At 49.4% G+C, this 19,151-nt stretch overlaps 2 protein-coding genes across 4 annotated transcripts in view; one reads left to right on the top strand and one right to left on the bottom strand.

Annotated features, from left to right (window-relative positions):
- Nucleotides 1–19,151, top strand: part of LOC311610140 (dipeptidase 2-like) — a 564,319-nt gene that overhangs the window by 311,390 nt on the left and 233,778 nt on the right. The window lies entirely within an intron of this gene.
- PRMT7 (protein arginine methyltransferase 7) overlaps nucleotides 428–19,151 on the bottom strand; it is a 32,526-nt gene continuing 13,802 nt past the window's right edge. For all 3 annotated transcript variants that reach the window (XM_084861043.1, XM_084861042.1, XM_084861044.1), the window contains exons 6-18: nucleotides 18,642–18,754; nucleotides 16,097–16,338; nucleotides 15,692–15,872; nucleotides 12,461–12,588; nucleotides 11,881–12,016; nucleotides 10,442–10,525; nucleotides 10,001–10,048; nucleotides 9,261–9,350; nucleotides 5,732–5,893; nucleotides 4,583–4,657; nucleotides 2,661–2,821; nucleotides 1,695–1,791; nucleotides 428–1,472 (exon numbers count right to left, since the gene is read on the bottom strand). In XM_084861043.1, coding sequence (XP_084717169.1) covers nucleotides 1,278–1,472; nucleotides 1,695–1,791; nucleotides 2,661–2,821; nucleotides 4,583–4,657; nucleotides 5,732–5,893; nucleotides 9,261–9,350; nucleotides 10,001–10,048; nucleotides 10,442–10,525; nucleotides 11,881–12,016; nucleotides 12,461–12,588; nucleotides 15,692–15,872; nucleotides 16,097–16,338; nucleotides 18,642–18,754 — 1,712 coding nt within the window. In that variant the 3' untranslated portion in view covers nucleotides 428–1,277. The remainder of the gene's footprint in view (nucleotides 1,473–1,694; nucleotides 1,792–2,660; nucleotides 2,822–4,582; nucleotides 4,658–5,731; nucleotides 5,894–9,260; nucleotides 9,351–10,000; nucleotides 10,049–10,441; nucleotides 10,526–11,880; nucleotides 12,017–12,460; nucleotides 12,589–15,691; nucleotides 15,873–16,096; nucleotides 16,339–18,641; nucleotides 18,755–19,151) is intronic.

Below are 19,151 nucleotides of genomic sequence, written 5' to 3'. Positions count from 1 at the left end.
GCCAGGATCTCATATTCTGTGTGTTTGGCCTGGGGGGGGGGGGTGGGCAGGGAGGTTACCCAAATCCCCAATCAAGGTCCCGAACCTGCCCAGGACCCAGCCTCCTCCAGAGAAGCCAGGAGGCAGGGCCAGCTTGGGAAGGAAATGGTCATTTCATTTGTCCAAACCACCTTAAGTTTTAAGTATGAATATTAATCTTGATGCTTTTTAACTATTGTATTAACTTGCTGAGATTTAGAAATACTGTTTTAAAAAAGAAAAAAAAAAGACTTTTTTAATTTCTGTATTTTTTTTCTGTATTGTATCCTCATGGGACATTAGGGGTTTTATATGGTAAGCACACCTAAGGTTTTGGTAAAAACATTATCAAATATATATCCAGACGATTCTTCCCTAGAAGAAAAACAATCTTTCACCTGATAAAATATTTTGAAAAGAGAGGTGTTTTTCTCCTTTACTGGTGCTGAAAGGAAGGATGGATCACAAGGAGAAAATAAAACTGTGAGGCTCAAGGCTGGTGTTCTTCACTTATTTGAGCAACAAGCTGGGGCCGGACCCAAGCTGGGGCAGGTGGTGAACAGCAAAAGGGCATTTTGAGGGTCAGGGGGAGAAGCAGTGTACTCATCTGCCCAGGCTTCGGAGGTGGTGTGAGGTCCTTCTGCAAGAGGGGGGCACGCGGAAAGGGTGGTACCTCCTGGCGCCCTCTCCTGGCAGCTGGCTTCCTGGTTCTGCGTCTCAGGAACTGCTTGGGAACAGCCTCCTCCCTGTCTTCTGAACAGCAGCCTGGTGTCCGTGGTCAGGTTTGGTCACCTGCTGGTGCTGCACCCTAAAGCTAGAGGCTTGGTGACATTACCCATCGAGTGAAAGGGCCAGAGCCCGGTCCTCAGGCCAGCCATGAGTCAGCATCCCGGCCCCTGGAAACTCCTCCTAGCCAGAGCCAGGCAGAAGTCCCAGGGCACTGGCCAGGCTGGCGACCACCACGGGCAGCCAGCCGCCTCAGCACATGAGGCCCAGAAGTGGTTCTGAAGCCGTAGAGCTCTCTGAGCACATCAGAACCACTGAGAGTGGGCTCTCTGCCCCCTCCCCGGCTTCAAATCAGCCAGCAGCCCGTGCTGCCTGGCACACCTGGCGCGAGGAACCAGCAGTGTGAAATGAAAAAGGGGAGAGGTCTCCATACCCAGAAACTGTGCTGGGGCCTGAAAGGAGAGGCACCTTCAACTTTCTTCCCAGAGAGCCACACCATTCAGAGCCCGGAGCTTCTGTGGCCACTTTATTTCTTAAGGGAGGGTCAGTCCATGCCCATCACCCAGGGCATCTGCGAGTGTGAAATCCATGGCGACATCTCCAGTGAGGGGCTGGAACTCCACCGTGTAGCTGACTGTCTGCGGGCCTCCCAGAGGCACTCTGGGGTCCAGCATGGTGCTGAAGAAGTACACGGCCTGCTTGCAGTGTGGGTTCCAGCAACAGTATCCCTGCAGCAGGAGAAGCAGAAGGCGGTGAGGGTGGCCGGCAGCTAAGCCCTCTTCTGGCCAGCCTCCCCTGCTAAACGCTCGAGGTGGGAAGCTTCTGCTCAGACCAGGTTCCCATCCGGCTGACCGTGTCCCAGGAACACCCAGAGCACCGTGGCGGTGTGGCCCCCCGAGCAGCACCGGCTCTCAGGGTCGGCCGCTCTGGGCCCAGGTGCACAGCGGTACCTTGTCCTCTGCGGGCTTCAGCAGGCCGGTGCTGATGGTGCTGTCCGGGGTCAGGTGGTATTCCATCCACAGGACAGCCCCGTGGCTCCTCCCAGGCCTGGGGGAGGGGGATATTTGGTCAAACAGAAACAGCACCGCAAGGGATGGGTGAGCATGGCCATGGCTCCCCTCTGCTTTCCAGAAACCTCTGCTCTTCCCCACGCCCACCTGCCCAGTCAGGAGGCTCTTGACACTCTGCCTGACTAAAAGCCACTCAGTAAAATGCTGAACAAGAAAGCCACAACCCAAAGCGCCCCTCACTCCTCACAGCCTGGCCACGTATTCAGGTAAGCCCGGGGCGGGGCGGGGCAGGGCAAACCCAAGACCAGCCTCCTTAGCCTGCGGTCACAGAAAGGCTCGGTCCAGAGGCTCGGAGCACAGCCCCGGCACCGCGTGCTGGAAGAACCCTCCTGATAGCCTGGATGGCAGGCCAGATGGTCTCCGCCTGCCTCCCCTCGTCAGAGGAGCCCCAGAGGGCCCTGGGCTCAGGGCTGCACCCAGGGCGCTCTTCCTCTGGGAGCAGCAGCTCCTCCCATGCAGGGAGCTGAGCTGGGTGGGCCTGGCCATGCCTCACAATGAGTGCCCTCACCAATTCCTAACCTGCTTTAGTTCCCAGGAGAAAAATGGTCCAATGGGTAACCATAGCAACCAAATTCACATTTCTCTGCAGCTGTGATCCAACATGCTGTTAGCTCAAAGGGAGACTGATATGCAGAGGGAAAAGCAAAGACCACTTTGGCACTGCCTCCTACCCAGAGGCTGTGGGGACCCTCTACACACTCAGGGCCACTTCAGACCAAGAAGGGCAAGGCTGAGACAAGGAAGGCCAAGTGGTTAGCCACATGGGCAGTAACTGCTACACAGAAAGCAGGCACTCCCCACCTCCTCATTTCCTTCCAACACTGCCACCCAGGAGCCAACACTCACCTCGTCAGCTCGATGGAGCCCTCAGCACGGACAGGCTGCGGGGGGACTGGCTGCCGAAAGTCAAAGGTCAGAATCTGCTGCGGCTCGGAGAGGCTGCGGCACGGGTACTCCCACAGCGGGTGGGGCTCAGCCTCCTTGCTCTCCCTGAAGTCCAAGGCATGCTGAGAAGGGAAGGAGATTCGAGGCTCTGCAGAGACAGGGCCGGGCTGCCCCCGGGGTAAAGGGCTCATGTCCCCACCTCCCGGGTCCAGGCCAGTGGCCCCTCGCCTCCATGGACCAGTCCCTCAGGGTAAATGCCACAGTCTCATGGGGCAGTGGGTCCTCACAGACCCCTGGCTTCCCTGTTCCCTGTGCCATTCATGAGCTGTCTCCCCAGCAAGTCACTTCACCTCTCTAGGGCTCACTTTCTCCCTTTGTAAAATGGGATGACACTGCTTATCTCACAAGCTACTTTGAGGACCAAATGTCTACACTGATGACAACACCTGGTGCTTGGACACTCGCCTGTTAGTGGCCCTTACTAAGCACTTCAGCTGACAGATCACCCCCACGTGAGGATCCCAGTCTAGACAACGCAGAGACAAGCAACCATGGTGCCCGAGGAGCACTGACCTCCCTCAGAGACAGGGCTGGGCAAGAGAGCTGCCTGGAGTGGGGACCTCGGAGTTGCCTCCTAAGGTCACACAGGAGTTGGCTGCAAGGAGAGTGGACAAAACTGAGGAGAGAGCAGGCCTAGCAGCAGCGGTCAGTGACTCTGAAGGGGTGACTCTGCAGGGGGAGGGGACAGGGAGCCTCACAGGTTTTCCCACATGAGTAGGCAGGGCCATATTCAGATCTACAGGTTTTTTTGAGCTCCAAGTGGGGGATGGCTGAGGGGCGGAGGCAGGCGGCTGCATAGTCACAGAGGAGAGGGAGTGGCCCAGACCAGAGCAGCAGCAGGGAAATAAAACCGGTCTGGGGGCTCACTGATGACCTGATGGTTATGGAACCTGACGACCAAGTGCAAGGGAAGGCGAGGACTTGTGTGGGAGGACGCCCAGGCCCTGAGCCCAGTGTCTGGCACCTGGGTATGAAATGGTGCCAGGCAGAGGATGGGAGCCCTGGAAGAGGCCAGGCTGGGGATGGGAAAGAGCATGGGAATTTGGAAGCATCAAGGTCAGAGTGCCTGAGGGCATCTCCATGGAGAGTCCACTGCTCTTAGCTATTTGGTCTGGGCTCAGGACAAATGCAAACATTAGCCTGCAGCAGAGAGGGGGCAGGGACTGGTAAGGACAGGGGCCTGAGGGGCACCTAGAACACATGACAGCTTAGGGGATGAAAAGGATGGGAGAGGCCAAGAAGGAGCCTAAGAAGTGGTCAGAGGAGGCTAGAGTGTGCGGTGACACAGCACAAAGCAGATTTCTAGAAGCATGGAACAGTCCGTGGTTAACTGTGGAGGGGTAGGTAAGATGCAAACTGAAAATATCTGGTAGATTTATTTACTTCAAAAAGTGTATTTATGTGAACAACCCACAGTCATTGTAGAAAAATGTGAACAGAGCCCTGGCCGGGTGGCTGTTAGAGCATTGTCCTCTACACCAAAAGGTTTTGGTTCAATTCCCAGTCAGGGCATATACCTAGGTTGTGGGTTCAATCCCTGAGCAGGGCATGTATGGCAGGCAACCGATTCTGACTCAGGGGGTAGAGTGCGGGGCCAAGGATGGCTTAGTACTAGACCCTGAGGCACAATGGCTCTCAGACTAAAGCTCATGACGAACCAAGCAGAACAGACACACCTGCCCCCAACAGAGGAGCTCTCCGCACGCTGCTCACACTGCCCAACCCATGTCTCTCCACCGAAGCCAGGCGTCCCTGTCAGAGGCCTGTGATGATGGGGAGTGGGTGGGAGGGACACTGTGGGTGGGAGCTGCAGCCCCACCTACCTTGATCATGTCATCCATGATGTGCACATCAAAGCCTTCACAGTTGCCACAGGGACTCCGGATCCGCCACAGGTCCTACGAGGAAGGCACAGTCTTCACTGACACCCTCTGCCAGGGAACCCTGACGTCTGCACCACCGGGGCCTCAGGGAAGTGTGGCAACAAGATAAGGAGGGGCAGCGAGGTCAAGCTGGGATGGCCCCGGCCCCAAACCTTAGGCACATCGTGCTGTTTTCACATGCCTAGAAGAGACACCCAAGGTTGGGGGCCCAGAAGAGACCCCCCAAAATTGAGGACAGTTCTGTGACGTGACCCCAAGTCCTCTCCCACAAGGAGACAACTGGCCAGAGCTACTGGGCTGGAGTTTCTTGCTGAACACCATTTTCTTCAGGAAGAAATCTATAAGGCTCTATACCAATAAACAGAGCGTGAGAACAGGAGAGAGGGGACCAGAAGCCCTCAGACCAGTCAACTTTGTGCCCTCTGTCTCCTGGATTTTTGTCTGGAGATGAGCATCACTCTCCACATTCCTCCTTTGGCCATGAACACCAGAATTCACGTGGAAATCTCATCGGTAAACAAATAACACAGAAGAAACACCCAGAAAGTAAAGCGATGGGGTCACTCAGCTACCAATGGACAAAGTCATTCTAATCAAAGAAATATCAAGTGAGGTTCACTCGACATTTCAGGTTAAAAGCATTTTAAAACCCTTTTAATAAAAATGCCTTTCCCAAAATGACTTTGTGACTGTGGCTCTGCTTTGATGAGAAAATTAAAATGAAGCTTTTCAATTTTTTCTCACATAAAGGTGACTCTCCCATCTCAAAAGGCTTTTAACAAGTGCAGCCTGGACTCCTAATGAGAGCAGAGCAAGCTGCACAGCACGTCTTCTGAAACCCTTAATTTATATATTTTAATTATCCTGATAAGCCATATTGTACAATGACAACACATAGCCAATTCCATTTCAGATGTCAAATTACTGCATTTTAAAAAGGACAGGCGTCTTCTGTTCAGCCCAGCAGGTGTTGAAACAGAAAAGCAGAGGCCAAATCACACAGATCTGAGGACCACCATCGACACCCAGGTCTTTGCAAGAAAGCAAGGCACCCCTGACCCATCTGCAAAAAACCTCTGGGCAGCCTACCCTGAACTCCACGACCACAGCGTGCAGCGAGGCAGCCTGGGGCATCACCACAGCGCCGGGCCCCAAGTGCTGGTCCAGGGCAGTCCGCACGTACCAGAAGTACAGATTGTGCCATGGCAACAGGCTGGTGGTAAAGAACGGCTCACCCAGCAGGAGAGAGACCTGGAGATCAGAGCGAGAAGCAGAACCAAGACATCAGAAGGACTCTTCTGAAAAGAAACACGGGTCACAAGTTTTCACGGGTACATGGAAGTAACAGGCCATTCATTTGCTCACTCACTCAGTCAACAAAGAAGTATGCCAGGTCTGCACCTGCCCACGAGGATACAGAGACGAAAAACAGAAACAAGCCCCACCCCCCCGGAGTGCTAAATGGAAGAGGGAGCAGGTGAGGCTGGGTCTGTCCTCACGGAGGACGACAGGCTTTGACAGATGCTTGGAAGGGGCACGTGGAGGACCTCAGAGGTAAGAGCATCAGGAAGGGCCTCCAGGATGGCCCTGTACATCTCCATCAAAACTTATCTTGACAATTAATTTTCAGTGTTCATCATTCTCTCTCACAAGGGAAATGGGGACATTGGCAGCACAGTAACCCAGCACTGAGCAAAGTGCCTGGCCCAGAGCAGACGGTCAGTACACATGTGCTGAGTAAATGAAGCAGACATGAAACACATGAGTAGGAGTCCGAGAAGCAGGAGAGAAAAGACTCCAGACAGTGGACGGACAGAAGCACACAAGGTGGGAGAGGAGGCCCTCTCAGGAGCTCACCAGATGAGCACACAGGGCAGGTGGTAAAGGGTGAGGCCAGAGAGGTGGAGAGGAGCCAGGTCACTCAAAGGCAACTGGTGACAGGCTCAGGGGACTGTACTATGCCAAGGAGGCAAGAGGGGGTCACTAAACCTTTAACCAGAGAAGGGGTGTGTTTTAGAAAGAGCCCTCTGACATCCAGGGAGCCTATGAGGACACCACCTGCAGATGGAGCGGGGACAGGAGGGGACTTGGGTGAGTCCCGTAAGGAGTGGGGAGTATGCAAAAGGGAGACCAAGGCGTGGCAGATGCTGAAGAGACAGGGCACCAGTCCAAGATGATGTCGGGGTTTCCGACTGAGGTGACGGAGATACAGGAGGAAGACAATGAAGATAGGAAAGTGTTGGTCCTGCGTGCTCCCCACCCCCCAGCATGGGGAACAAGGCAAGAATACCCACCCCAGTGACCTGGAATCTAGCTAGTGCACCATGTCAATGGCTTACAGAATTTAAATGCCTTTTTAATCCTCATCAATGAGGCGGGGAAAGAGCAGCTTGTATAGGAATGTTCATAGCAGCATAGTAGCCAAAAAAGTAGAAACCACCCCAATGTCCATCAACTGATAAACAGAAAAACAAAATGTGGTATTCCCCGTTCCATACAATGGACTACCACCCAGCAGTAAAAAGAAATGAAGTACTGATTTATGCTACCACATGTATGAATCTTGAAATAAGCCAATCGTAAAGGGACCACGTATCGCCTGACTCCATTTACATGAAATGTCCAGATTTGGCCACTGATACAGACAAAAAGTACATCAGTGGTTGCCCAGGGCTGGGAAGATTGGTGGCAAATAGGGAGTGACTGCTAATGGGCAAGGGTCTCCTTTTGGAGGATAAAAATATTCTAAAGTTGATTGGGGTGAATGTTGCACAACCTTATGAATATAATAAATCACTTAAGTGTGGTTTTCAATGTGTCATAAATTGTTATTTTTTAAAAAGGCATAGGAGGAAATGAAAAAAAGATATGAGTACTAGATATTTCACTAAATAAGACATAGAAGAAAAATGAGCACATGAAAATGTATTCAACATCATTAGGCAAATACATATCAAAACCATGAGACATCACTGCACAGCCATTAAATGACCGTAATAAAAACAACAGACAACAAGTGTTGGTAAAGATAAAGAGAAACTGGGACCCTTATACATGATTGGGGATGTAAAATGGTACAGCCGCACTGGACAAGTTTGGCAGTTTCTTAAAAAGTTAAAACAAAAATACCTCATGACCCGCCAATTCCAAGCCTAGGCAGCTCCCTAAGAGACTGAAAACAGGTGTCCTCACAAAGACCTAGGTTCCAGTGTTCACGGCAGCGCTGAAACAGCCAAACCAACACCCCAACAAGTACCAACACCCCAACAAGTGAATGGAGGCACAAACTGTGGCAGTCATAAACTGGGGTACCAATCAGAATTAAAAAGGAACAAAATACTGCCCTGGCCAGTATGGCTCCATTGTTAGAGCCTCGGCCCGCACACCAAAGGGTGGTGGGTTCAATCCCCTGTCAAGGGTATGTACCTGGGTTGCAGGTTCCATTCCCAGTACTGGTCAGGGCAACTGCAGGAAGCAAACCAATCGATATGTATCTCTCATCGATGCCTCCTTCCTCCCCCACCCCCTCCACCGCTCTCTCTCTCTCTCTCTCTCTCTCTCTCTCTCTCTCTCTTCCCCTCCTTTTCTCCCTTCCACTCTCTCTAAAAATCAAAGCAAAAAAATATCCTCACGTAAGGACTTAACAACAAAAAAGAGATGAACCTCAAAGACATGTCCAATGAAAGAAGCCCAACAGAGAAGACCATATATTGTATTATTCCACTTATACGAAATGCCCAAAAAAGACAAGTTTATAGTAGATAAAAAACAGATCGGTGGTTGCCTGGGGCTGGGGGCTGGGTGAAGAAAATGTTGTAAAACTAGATTGTGTGATAGCTGTACAACTGTATAAATTCACTTTTAAAAAATCATTAAATTGTACTCTTAAAATGGGTTGCTTTGATGGTATGTCAATTATATCTCAAAAAATCTGTTTAAAAAGACGACAGGTTCCAGCTTTAAGGGCCTGCGGGACATGTGAGGAAAGACACCCGGTTGACACTTGGAGACATATTTGCCCCTCACAGATTCCCATGTGGAAAAGGATGTTATCACTGGAGAGGAGTCACAGAGATGACAGTTAAGGAGGGAGCACCAAGAACTTCCCAGGGAAGGACCAAGTGAAGGAAGAGAGGCCCACGAAGAACTGAGAGGAAGGAACTGGAAAAATAAGAAGAAAACCTAGGAGAGGCAGTTTCTTAAAACCCTAAGAAGGAGTGTGTAAAGGAGAGAGGGCCCTGTGTTGTCAGGCTCCAGGGGCCTGGTGAGAAGGAAGCATGCAGGAGACTGTGTTTAGTTACTAAGAGGTTACTAAGAGGCGGGAGGCAAACAGGAAGGCGAAGCGCATGGGAGAGCTGTGAAGGGACAGGGAGGACACCGTGTTGCTGTTATTCCCAGCAGAGCCGGCTGCCCTCACTTCTGGGAGCAGAGATTAGCCAGAGTTCAGAGCAGTGCAAGCATCTGCTGAGCGGGCATCTCTGCCACCCCTCTCACACCCTCCACGGTGGCCACTTCCTAGCTGTGAGTTCCACAAGGGACCCTCCACGAGGCTGGAGAAGAGAGGGGAGAGCTGGGGCCATCGAGTGCTGTGCCCCTTCTGTGAACTCTCGTTACTCACTTTTTTACCCTCCAAGTCTTCAGATGTTAATAATTCAGGCCGTTTCTCTATCACATTAATTTTATCTTCCAAGTGGTTAGCCTTGAAGATCTTAGAGATAAAACAACAAAAGTATTATTTTTGTCCAGAAAAAAAAAAAAAAAAAAAAATCTCAACATTGCTTTTTCTGTCTGCAGCTTTCTGGCCAATTAGTTCCAGAGTACCATTTTATCTGCTTTGTGGAAATTCTCCCCTCCAGGGCATCCTACACACCAGGGATGAGATCACTAACAAAATGCAGCAGAAAAAGAAATTTCTCTCCCAGGCACATCAACAGGACTTAGCAATAGGCCGGCAGTTCTGGTGGAGGTGGGCTCTCCTTCAGAGAGGAAAGCCAAAGCAATCACTGGCCAGGAGGAGAAAGCCATCACAGAACCAACCAGACAGCCCGACTCGTGAGCAATGACTCCCTGGGCGCTGGAGTCCCAGAAACAAATCATAGGAAGAATTTAATTTTTTTAGTTTCAAGTGAGCAGAAAAGCTTACGCTTCTTTAGCCAGGAAACAAAACGAAGTCTATGCATCTGTTTCTAATCAATGACAGCCCTAGAAGACTTCCAGGCCAGACCGGAGCAAGCAGGCTGCTGCTGCTTCTCCCAGGGCCCCTGGTACCCACACTGCCTCAAAGCAGTAAGTGCCAGACTTGGGAAGGCAGGCACCGCGGGTCCCCTCATTATTTCAGTAACAACAATTATCACTTGCCTTTTTCATCAGTCTATGAGAAGCTGCTGAACTCTCTATTGTAAGTACCTAGGGAGAATAACATGCTATTAGTGTAGGAGATTCACTTAACAGAGGACAAAATTAAAGATTAAAACGGGGCGAAATCATTCCCAGGCAGAAGACACCACCTAACCACCTCCACACCTGTGCTCATTACCCGCTGGACAGCACCCACGCTCCGCACTGACCCCAGAGCAAGGTGGCAGCTGTCAGTGGAGCTGCAGGTCAAGGTCAATGTTGTAGCCTGACTCCTGCTTGCAGGCGGAGGCAATAAACCCATAGCTCTGAACCAAGCATGCTACACAGGTGGTAGCTGCACCTGCAAAGGGCTCTAGTTACAGAACTGTGTACCCAGACCACACGGCACCCTAGCTCAATAGCTGCGTTCAGGAAGCTAAGAGAACAGCACATGCCCAGTACCTGCTCTGCCCCAAGGTAATGCGCCAGCATGGAGAGCAGACTGCCATCGCTGACACACAGGCAAATACTGTCTGGCTTCAGCACCTGCCAGGAAAGAGCAACTTCAGCACAAGTTTTCTTACAGTATGTCAAGAAATTCTAGTTGGAAAACTGACAGATCCCACTGCCCAGCTGGATCTTTTTGTGTTCCTACACCATGTGGCAGCCAGTCCCCATCCTCCGACACATCCACCTCACTCACCTCTCCCGACCCAGACCCTGAGATCAGGAGGCTGTCCTAGAAGGCCCACCTGGGCCTGCCCCATTTTCCACTGGTCACCTCCCAGTCCACGATGACAGGCCTCTGTCACAGCACAGACAGCTGTGGGCCTGCTGAGTGACTCCCCAAAGACAGGGATTCCATATTTATGGGGCACAAATCTAAGAGAAACTTAGGCCGAAACCGGTTTGGCTCAGTGGTAGAGCGTGGGTCTGCGGACTGAAGGGTCCAGGTTCGATTCCGGTCGGGGGCATGTACGCTGGATGCGGGCACATCCCCAGTAGGGGGTGTGCAAGAGGCAGCTGGTCGGTGTTTCTCTCTCATCGACGTTTCTAGCTCTCTATCTCTCTCCCTTCCTCTCTGTACAAAAATCAATAAAATAGCCGAGACCGGTTTGGCTCAATGGATAGAGCGTCGGCTTGGGGACTGAAGGGTCCCGGGTTCGATTCCGGTCAAGGGCATGTACCTTGGTTGCGGGCATATCCCCAGTAGGGGGTGTGCAAGAGGCAGCTGATTGATGACTCTCTCTCATCAATGTTTCTAACTCTCTATCTCTCTCCCTTCCTTTCTGTACAAAATCAATAAAATATATATATTTTTTTAAAAATCAATAAAATGTATTAAAAAAAAAAAAGAGAGAAACAGGATGGTTAGGTTCCTCGCTACACCAAAATGCATGTATGTACACACATACTTCTGCATACTCCTCCAAGGAGTCAAGAGACACCCCTCCAAATCCCATGTGTGGTCCCCAGGTAAGAGGCCCCTGCTACAGGCAGCAGGGAGCAAAGGCTTTAGGGAGGAAAGTTACATGGCCAGGTTTACATTCTAGAAAATTTCAGAAAGAAGGCAGCAGATGAAAGGAAGAATGGGTGGCTGGGTCCACTGAGATCACCCACAGGAATTGCTGGTGGGTGACCACAAAGGCAAATTCCAGGGGGACAAAGGCAGAGGACAACGGGAAGCTGCCAGCTGGAGGCTCTTGCCAATGAGCAGAGAACAAGCCCCCAGGAAATCCCAGAACAGGCTCAGGCTCACCTGAGCACCCACAGGAAGGAGCTGGCTGAAGTCACTCAGACAGACCAGGAAGCACAGAAAGCAAAAGCAACAAATGAGACAATCGGGACCCACGGAACAATTTCCTTCTTGCCCACAAGCACCCAAGGGGCTAGACACATACCGTTCTCAGGGCCTGGGCATATTGATCAGTTCTGTGCTGATCATTGATTTCTCCAAACCGAGGCCGGTTCCAGAGCAGGTGAGCCTGGCAGTCGCACACGGGCCGTGCTGGGTGGATTCTCCCATTCTTTTGGGGGCTGGGCCAGCAAATGAACAGACACAGAGTGGTGAGTGTGACCTGCTAGACACCAGCGAGCATGAAAACATGGCACAGGGACCTGCCCCAGAGAAATTAAGATGGGCCTCCAAGGACACACCCACAGGCCTTTCCTAGATTGGTGCGAGGCTCTGGCTCTCAAGGAGGCATTAGAGCTTGGAGGGTTCTCTAATTCAAGACTCTCATACCTGTCTGTTCCAGGTAGGGGCCCCACAATGGGCACAACCTCTTCTGAGTACATGCAACAGGTGCTAACACATCCAGTCACAGCCTTCTGCTCTTATCTTATTCTATTCAGATATAAATGTGCCCACTCATGCCTCTATAATTCCAATTATAGGCAAATAAAGTCTATAAAAGGGGAATTTACATAAATGCATAGTGTCACAGGCCCAGTGCCCACCCCTCAAGGCTCGGGGTATACCTGGTCCTCTGAAGGCTGTACCACACACAGTAGTCATCGTGGTGGGCTACCAGGCAGAGGGCTGAGCCCTGGACCACAGGCTCCTCTTGTGGCAGGAAGTACACACACTGCATCCAGTGGTCCCGCCACTGAAATAGGAAGTGAAGAATCAGCAGTCACTACAAGAGCAACACTTCTAATCCAGGAGTCAAAACCCAAGCCACAAATCAGTTTGTAGGGAGTCACAGTGTGGACAACAGATAGCTACTGTGGCCAAAGAGATAAAAGAAGAAAATTCTCAAGTCAGAAAGGCTAATGGCTGGAAAGCCTGCTGGAACACTATTGGCTTTGGGAAGATAAAATGTTGTTTAGGGCAGTGTTTCAAGAAGAAGAGCTCAGGGGAGGAGAATCCTGACCCTCTTTTATGGGGGTAGGGGCCTGGAGGAGGAAGGGAGGCAGAAAGAAAGCAAATATGGCAAATGTTAACAATTGTAAATTTAACTAAGGCCACATTAGTGTTCATGTTCACTTATTCTGTGAATTTAAAATTTTTCAAAATAAAAAGTTGGGGAAATAGTACAGGAGGTTTTATTTATTCTTTTGAGTTAAATGGTTTTTTAAAATGTAGAAAACTCTAAATTGTGAAACGATTTATAATAATTGAGAGTCAACCTTTTCATAAGCTTTGTTGATCCTTTTTGATGCTATAAACCCCACATCTAAGATTCTATTCTGAAAAAACAAACAACAACAATAAAACAAAGAAAAGAGAAGACTCAAAACCTCTTAGAATCTCTATAGGAACAGCCTGAATGAAAACTTACTAAGAGATTGGACCAGTTTAATAAATTATTTTTAAGAGGAAAAAAAAAAAAAGAAAGAAGAAAAAAGGAAAGAACTGCCCTGGCCTGTGTGGCTTAGTTGGTTGAATGTCATCCTGGGTGCCTAAAGGTTGCCAGTTTGATTCCTGGTCAGGGCACATGCTGGAGTTGCAGGCTCAATCCCCAGTCGGAGGCATAAAGGAGGCAGCCAATTGATGTTCGACTCTTACACTGAAATTTCTCACTCTCCCTTCCTCTCTCTCTAAAAACTAATAAACTATTCTTTAAAAATAAAACTAAAAAGCTATAGTTATGTAAAAATGCTTGTTACAGAATTATTTATAATCACAAAAACTGGGATCAACCCAAATGTGCAACAGTTCAGAAATGATAATTCCTTAGGCAGAAACTCGCAGACATTTAAAATGATGAATATGAAGACTATGGTACAGCAGAAAAATACAAAAATTAGTCTGACAAAAACCCATGCATGTGGAAAGGGTGCAGAGAAAGGGAATTCTTTTGGATGGAAGAACTTCAAGTGACTTAACTCATTTTTGTTCTATATAATGAGGTTTATAAAGAACAAAATTATTCTTCTAATTGTTGTCTCTTTTAAAAAAAAATAAATAAATAACTGTCCTAAACAGCGGGTGCCTGGCTCAACTCTGATGAGACGACTGCTGCACCCTCCCTACCAGGACCACATCACACTCCACTCACTCTTAGATGTAACTAAAAAGCAGGTGAATGGCATTCCCTGTAGCTAAGATGTCTATTTCACAGAAAAGTTAACAAGTGAAAATCTAACCAGATACATTCTGGAAAAAATAAACAATAACGGGGGGGGGGGGGGGGGGGGGGGAGAAGGTTCACTAAAAGCCATTGTTCTTTCCCTACTCTGCAAATTGACCCTAAGACAAAAGAAGCCTTTCCCTCAGCCCTCGGTGTTCCCTCGGTGCTTCCCTGTCACTGTGCCCTTCCCACACACCAGCCTTCCAGGGCCTAATGCTAAAGAGCTGCTGACAACCCACTGTCTAAAGTGAGACAGGCTGAACAGATTTCAGATCAAGAACAGTTTAGTGAAGTCAGGAGGGAGATTCATTAGCAGCTCCTCGAATTCCCAACAGTCCAAAAGTTACTGCCGGTAAAGGACACAAGCCGCACAGTCAGGAGACTGGGGGACAAGCACCCACCACTGCTGCCTACACACGAGGCCCTGCTCCAAGCACTGGGCCAGGCTGAGTCTTGGTTTGGACATGATGTGGTTCCAGCATGTCTTACATGAGGATCCATGTAATTTTGCAGCATCACACTCCTAGAGAGGAACAAAGCAGTCCAGTGCCAATCTCACTCTGGAATTCTCACACACTCAGCCTGCAGAGCACAGAGGCTATAGAAGAGGGACGTTCACATCCACTGCCTGGATACACGCCTATTACCTGGGCCAGGGGCCTGGAAGCAGTTTGGAGAGGGAAGCTCACAAGGCCAAGGAAACTGGCCACATTCCCACAGCAGTCATAACCTTTCGGCCTAAGCAGTAACTCAAGGAGCAAGGGGGGACTGCTAGGCCTTTCCTAAGTCACCTGCGTATACCTAGAGCCAATCAAAACAAAGCCAGTGCCCCGTACTATATAATAAAGAGGTGATATGCAAATTGACTGCCACACCCTCACAAGATGGCTGCCTACAATCAGGCCAGCAGGGGCGGTTAATGAAGGATGACCAAATGACTGAACAGCAGGCTGCGTGGGATGACCAGGCTGGCAGGTGGGCAGTGAGAGGCAACTAGGCCAGTGGGGGGAAGTTGGGGACAACCAGGCCGACAGGGGACTGTTAGGGGTAATCAGGCCAGCAGGGGTGGGGGCAGTTAGGAAGGACCAGGCAGGCAGGCGGGTGACTGGTTAGAAGCCAGTGGTCCAGGACTGTGAGAGGGATGTCCCGGATTGGAGAGAGTGCAGGCTGGGCTGAGGGGGTCCACGCCCCTCCCCCGGCCCCCTGCACAAATTTTGTGCACCAGGTCTCTCTATTTTACTTACTTCAGAAAGAGGAAAGGAGAAAAGGAGAGAGATAGAGACATTAATGACAAGAGAGTCATTAAAAGAGAGAGAGTCATTAATCGGCTGCCTCCACAGGGGACTGAGCCCACAACCTGGGCATATGCCTTGGCTGGGAATCAAATCATGAACTCCTGGTTCATAGGTCAATGCTCAAACATTGAGCCACACCAGCAGGGCAATAGCCTTTCTTTAAAAAAAACAACAACAACAACAACAACAACAACAACAACTCTTCTTTGACACTGACTCTGACACAGTCCCTTCTGGCTCTACATTCTGGTGAATCTAAGGGTCAACATGCTATTTTCCCATAACAAAAGGTGGACATGTTTCCTGATTTACATAAAAACATGCTCAGCTCCTACTCTTACCTGGAGCTCCTGTGGGTCTGCGTGTGCCCAGAAGGGGGCCATGGTGCACCTGATCTTCCCCTCAGGGTCCATTTCAATGTCCCACCAGGAGAGAACCACTTGAGCTTGGCCAGACGCCAGAGGTTCAAACTGCCTGCTATAGCAGGCTGCTGAGCTACTGACTTGCTTGCTGAAATCCACGCTGTGGAAGAATATTCAGGGACTTAAACATATTTTAAGCTCACAGACTCCATTTTTAAGCTTTTATGGTGACCTCACAGCAATGAAACTTGTTTGCAATGGACTCCTGCCTTCAGAGGCAGGTGACATCAGCTGGGTTCCTTTCCACTCAAAAAGAACTTCCAAAGACCCCCCCATTCCACCCAATGTCTCAAAGTACCATCAACCCAGGCTGCTCCTTGGTACCTGAACATAGGCAGCACATCGCTGAGAACAGTGAAGTCAGTGGGCGAGACCTGGTTCAGCTGAATGTCATAGACAGAGGGGGCACCAGGGCACCTCTCCAGTTCCAAGGGGGGGACGATGACCTGCTCCCCAAGGCTGGTCTGAACTCGGACAGGAAAGAGCTTGTTCCATGACCACATCCTTCTGGACTCCACCAGTTGCGCATAGATGGTTGCTCTGTGAGGCACTGCCTCACAGTCTTCCTAAGTTTGTGTTAAAAGTAAAAAAAAAAAATTAATAAATAAACCAGGCACACTGGCCCACAACAATTCCAACTGAACAACAGAGGGTTATTCCTTCATATTAGGCTAGTTGAGTAACATCTAACACCTTTCCAGCATAGCCAACTATTTTCAGCACAATGCCCTTGGGAGAGGAGAAAAAAAGAAAGTAGATTTGAAAAAGGATTACACGTTATGCCGACAATGATTTATGTCATCAGTTGAGTTCGTAGCTATCTGACACTCTTAAATACTTCAAAAATAAACCTTAATTGTCATCGTGCTGACTGACTCCCACACAGACTGGGAAGAAAGAGTCCAATTCTCCCTGCACTAGTTCTGGCTCTGGGCTCAGAGCTTCCCTCAGTGCAGCTCTTGCCCAAACACCAGAACCTTCTTGTCACTCAACCAATGGACAAGGGTCCACCCTCAAGTAACCTGACTCCTGGACTCACCGGGCACTGCCGGCCACTCTCCTCGCCCAGTTTTCCTCCTCCCTCATTCACTGCCACCCTCTACACACCAGGCACTAGGAGCCCAGCTGAAAACAGGACACTCACGGCAGCTAGCACACAGACATGCCAAGCACAGGGATTCTCTACCTCAGCTCTTAGTGACTTCTTAGGCCAGAAGATCCTTTGTTGCAGGATCTTTTTTTTTTTTCTCTCTCCCAAGGACATTGTAGAATGTTTAGCAATATTCCTGGCCTCACCCACAAGACAATAGTTGCACCACCACCCCATCACTCCCAAAAATGTCTCCAGACATGGCTCTGGATGAGAAACACTGCTTTAGCTGGATTCTTGTGCCCCCTGCCCACCCTCACAGAGGGAGGTCCCCAGAGACCTGGTCTGGACCACCTTCTTTCTCCCTCCACATGAAAGAGTAACTAACCTCAACCACTCCACCTTCATTTACCAAATACCATTTACCAAAGGCCTCTTGGTCCTTTCTTCCTGGCTGACCCTCAGACAAATCAAACTCTTTCTGTCTAAAATGGACAAATCCAACTTCACCCTTTTCTCACCTTCCTGGGCCTGCTCCTTCCATTCTCCCAGTTGACAGGAACCCAAGCCCTAAACCCTGGCATCGTCCTCAATGCCTCCCCATATAAGTAATCTTCAAGCCCTTGACCACCTTCCTCCTCCCAGAGTCTCCCTCTTCAGGCCCATTTCTATGGCCTTACCTGAGGCCCACCCAGCCCAGCGCCTGGATGACTCTACCTACCTATCTGCCTCTGGTCAACATTACCATAAATTCCAAATATCCTTGTTCTCTGTCAGGGATCTATCTAGTTGGTGGTTTTAATGTGGAAAAATGGAAATTGTTACTACTAACGTTACTAGAAAAGGAATTTACATTTTGGAAACAATGAGACAGCTCACACAGTGTGGGGATCTACAGAACAATCACAGTCACATGCTGACTGTATAATGTGGACTCTGGTCCTGACTGCCCTGGAAGGAGCATCCTTCCTCTCTCTGAGAGCACTAAGAACTCCAAAAAGGGTTGTTGGCTGGGACAGTTTCAGTGACCACAGGGCAGGTGCCAGCAGAAGCAGCAGACATACCTTCCTGGCTTCACTTTCAATTTATGTCCTTATAAAAGCAAAATCAACATCTCCAAGATAACAATTTCAACATGTCTCTCTCTTTTCAAAGAAACTGTCAAAGACTGCCACTGAACCAAACTCCTTCACCTGGACTGGCCTGGCCTTCAAGGCTTTCCACCTTCTCCTCCATTCTCTGCCATTAGCTCACAGTTCCCCTGCCCTCCCAGCCGATGTTCTCAGTGACCTACAAACAGGTCCTTGTACCTGGGACATCGCTCCCTATCCCCAGTGCCTTCCCAAATTCCAACCCCTCTACATGCCTCCCTGATCTTTTCTGTCAGTCCCAAACCTTACGGCGGTAGAGCTTCTGTCTGCCTCTCCATTCAGCCCACCAAACCCTCACCATCGCTGACTAGGCGGGTTAGAGCAAGAGGATGTCTCATACTTCTCCTTGGATGCTAGAACACTTTACACACTGATGCTCAAATAATGTTGGCTAAATTGAATTGCATTGGAAGATAGTTTCTTGCCTTTTGACTCTAACCTACTCAGACTTGGCATTCAAGAGGCACAGAAGTCATAATTAAGGAGGATCCTGCAGGAATAAAGGGTGTTTTAGGGTATATGGAGAGGAACTGAGGACTCAGGCTGTGAAGAGCACGGCGTATCAACGAGAGCTGTGTAAGCTGACAGAGATCACAGCAGTACTCCGGAGAGAGGCTCCCATCTCTACCTGCATGAGATGCTGGTGTGCGTGTTCATAGGAGGGCAGCGCTCCCTCCCCAATCAGCTCCGTGTCAAACAGCTCCGTGATCAGGATGTTGGCACGGCAGGGCATGTCACCATCTGAGAAATACAAGAAAACAGTGTCAGAAACAAGCAACAAGCTAGAAAAAATATTAACAGCAAATGTATGCCAGATAAAAGGTTAATAAGTCATTAAAATGAAAGTACATATAAATGCTGATGTATTTAGAAGTGTCATATCTCAACTGATTTTCTAACAGTTTAGCAAAAAATCCATATACATATACAAAAATGCTAAAATTGTTAAGTCTTGGTTAAGAGAAGATGTACAACTGCTCTTTCAAGTTTCCTGTATACAAATGAATGATTAAACTTTCAATTATTAAATTAGCAAAAATTATTTGAAAAGCAAAACTGAATGCTGGTACTTCAAATATATCTAAGCTGCAGAAAGGGAGAGAAAACCCAAAGCAAGATAGAGAGGCTGACAAATTCC

Source organism: Pipistrellus hanaki (assembly GCF_964339955.1).
Source record: "Pipistrellus hanaki genome assembly, chromosome: 15".
NCBI classification, from domain to species: Eukaryota; Metazoa; Chordata; class Mammalia; order Chiroptera; family Vespertilionidae; genus Pipistrellus; species Pipistrellus hanaki.
Note: the sequence above shows the minus strand (reverse complement) of the source record. Positions and strands in the feature narration are given on the sequence as shown.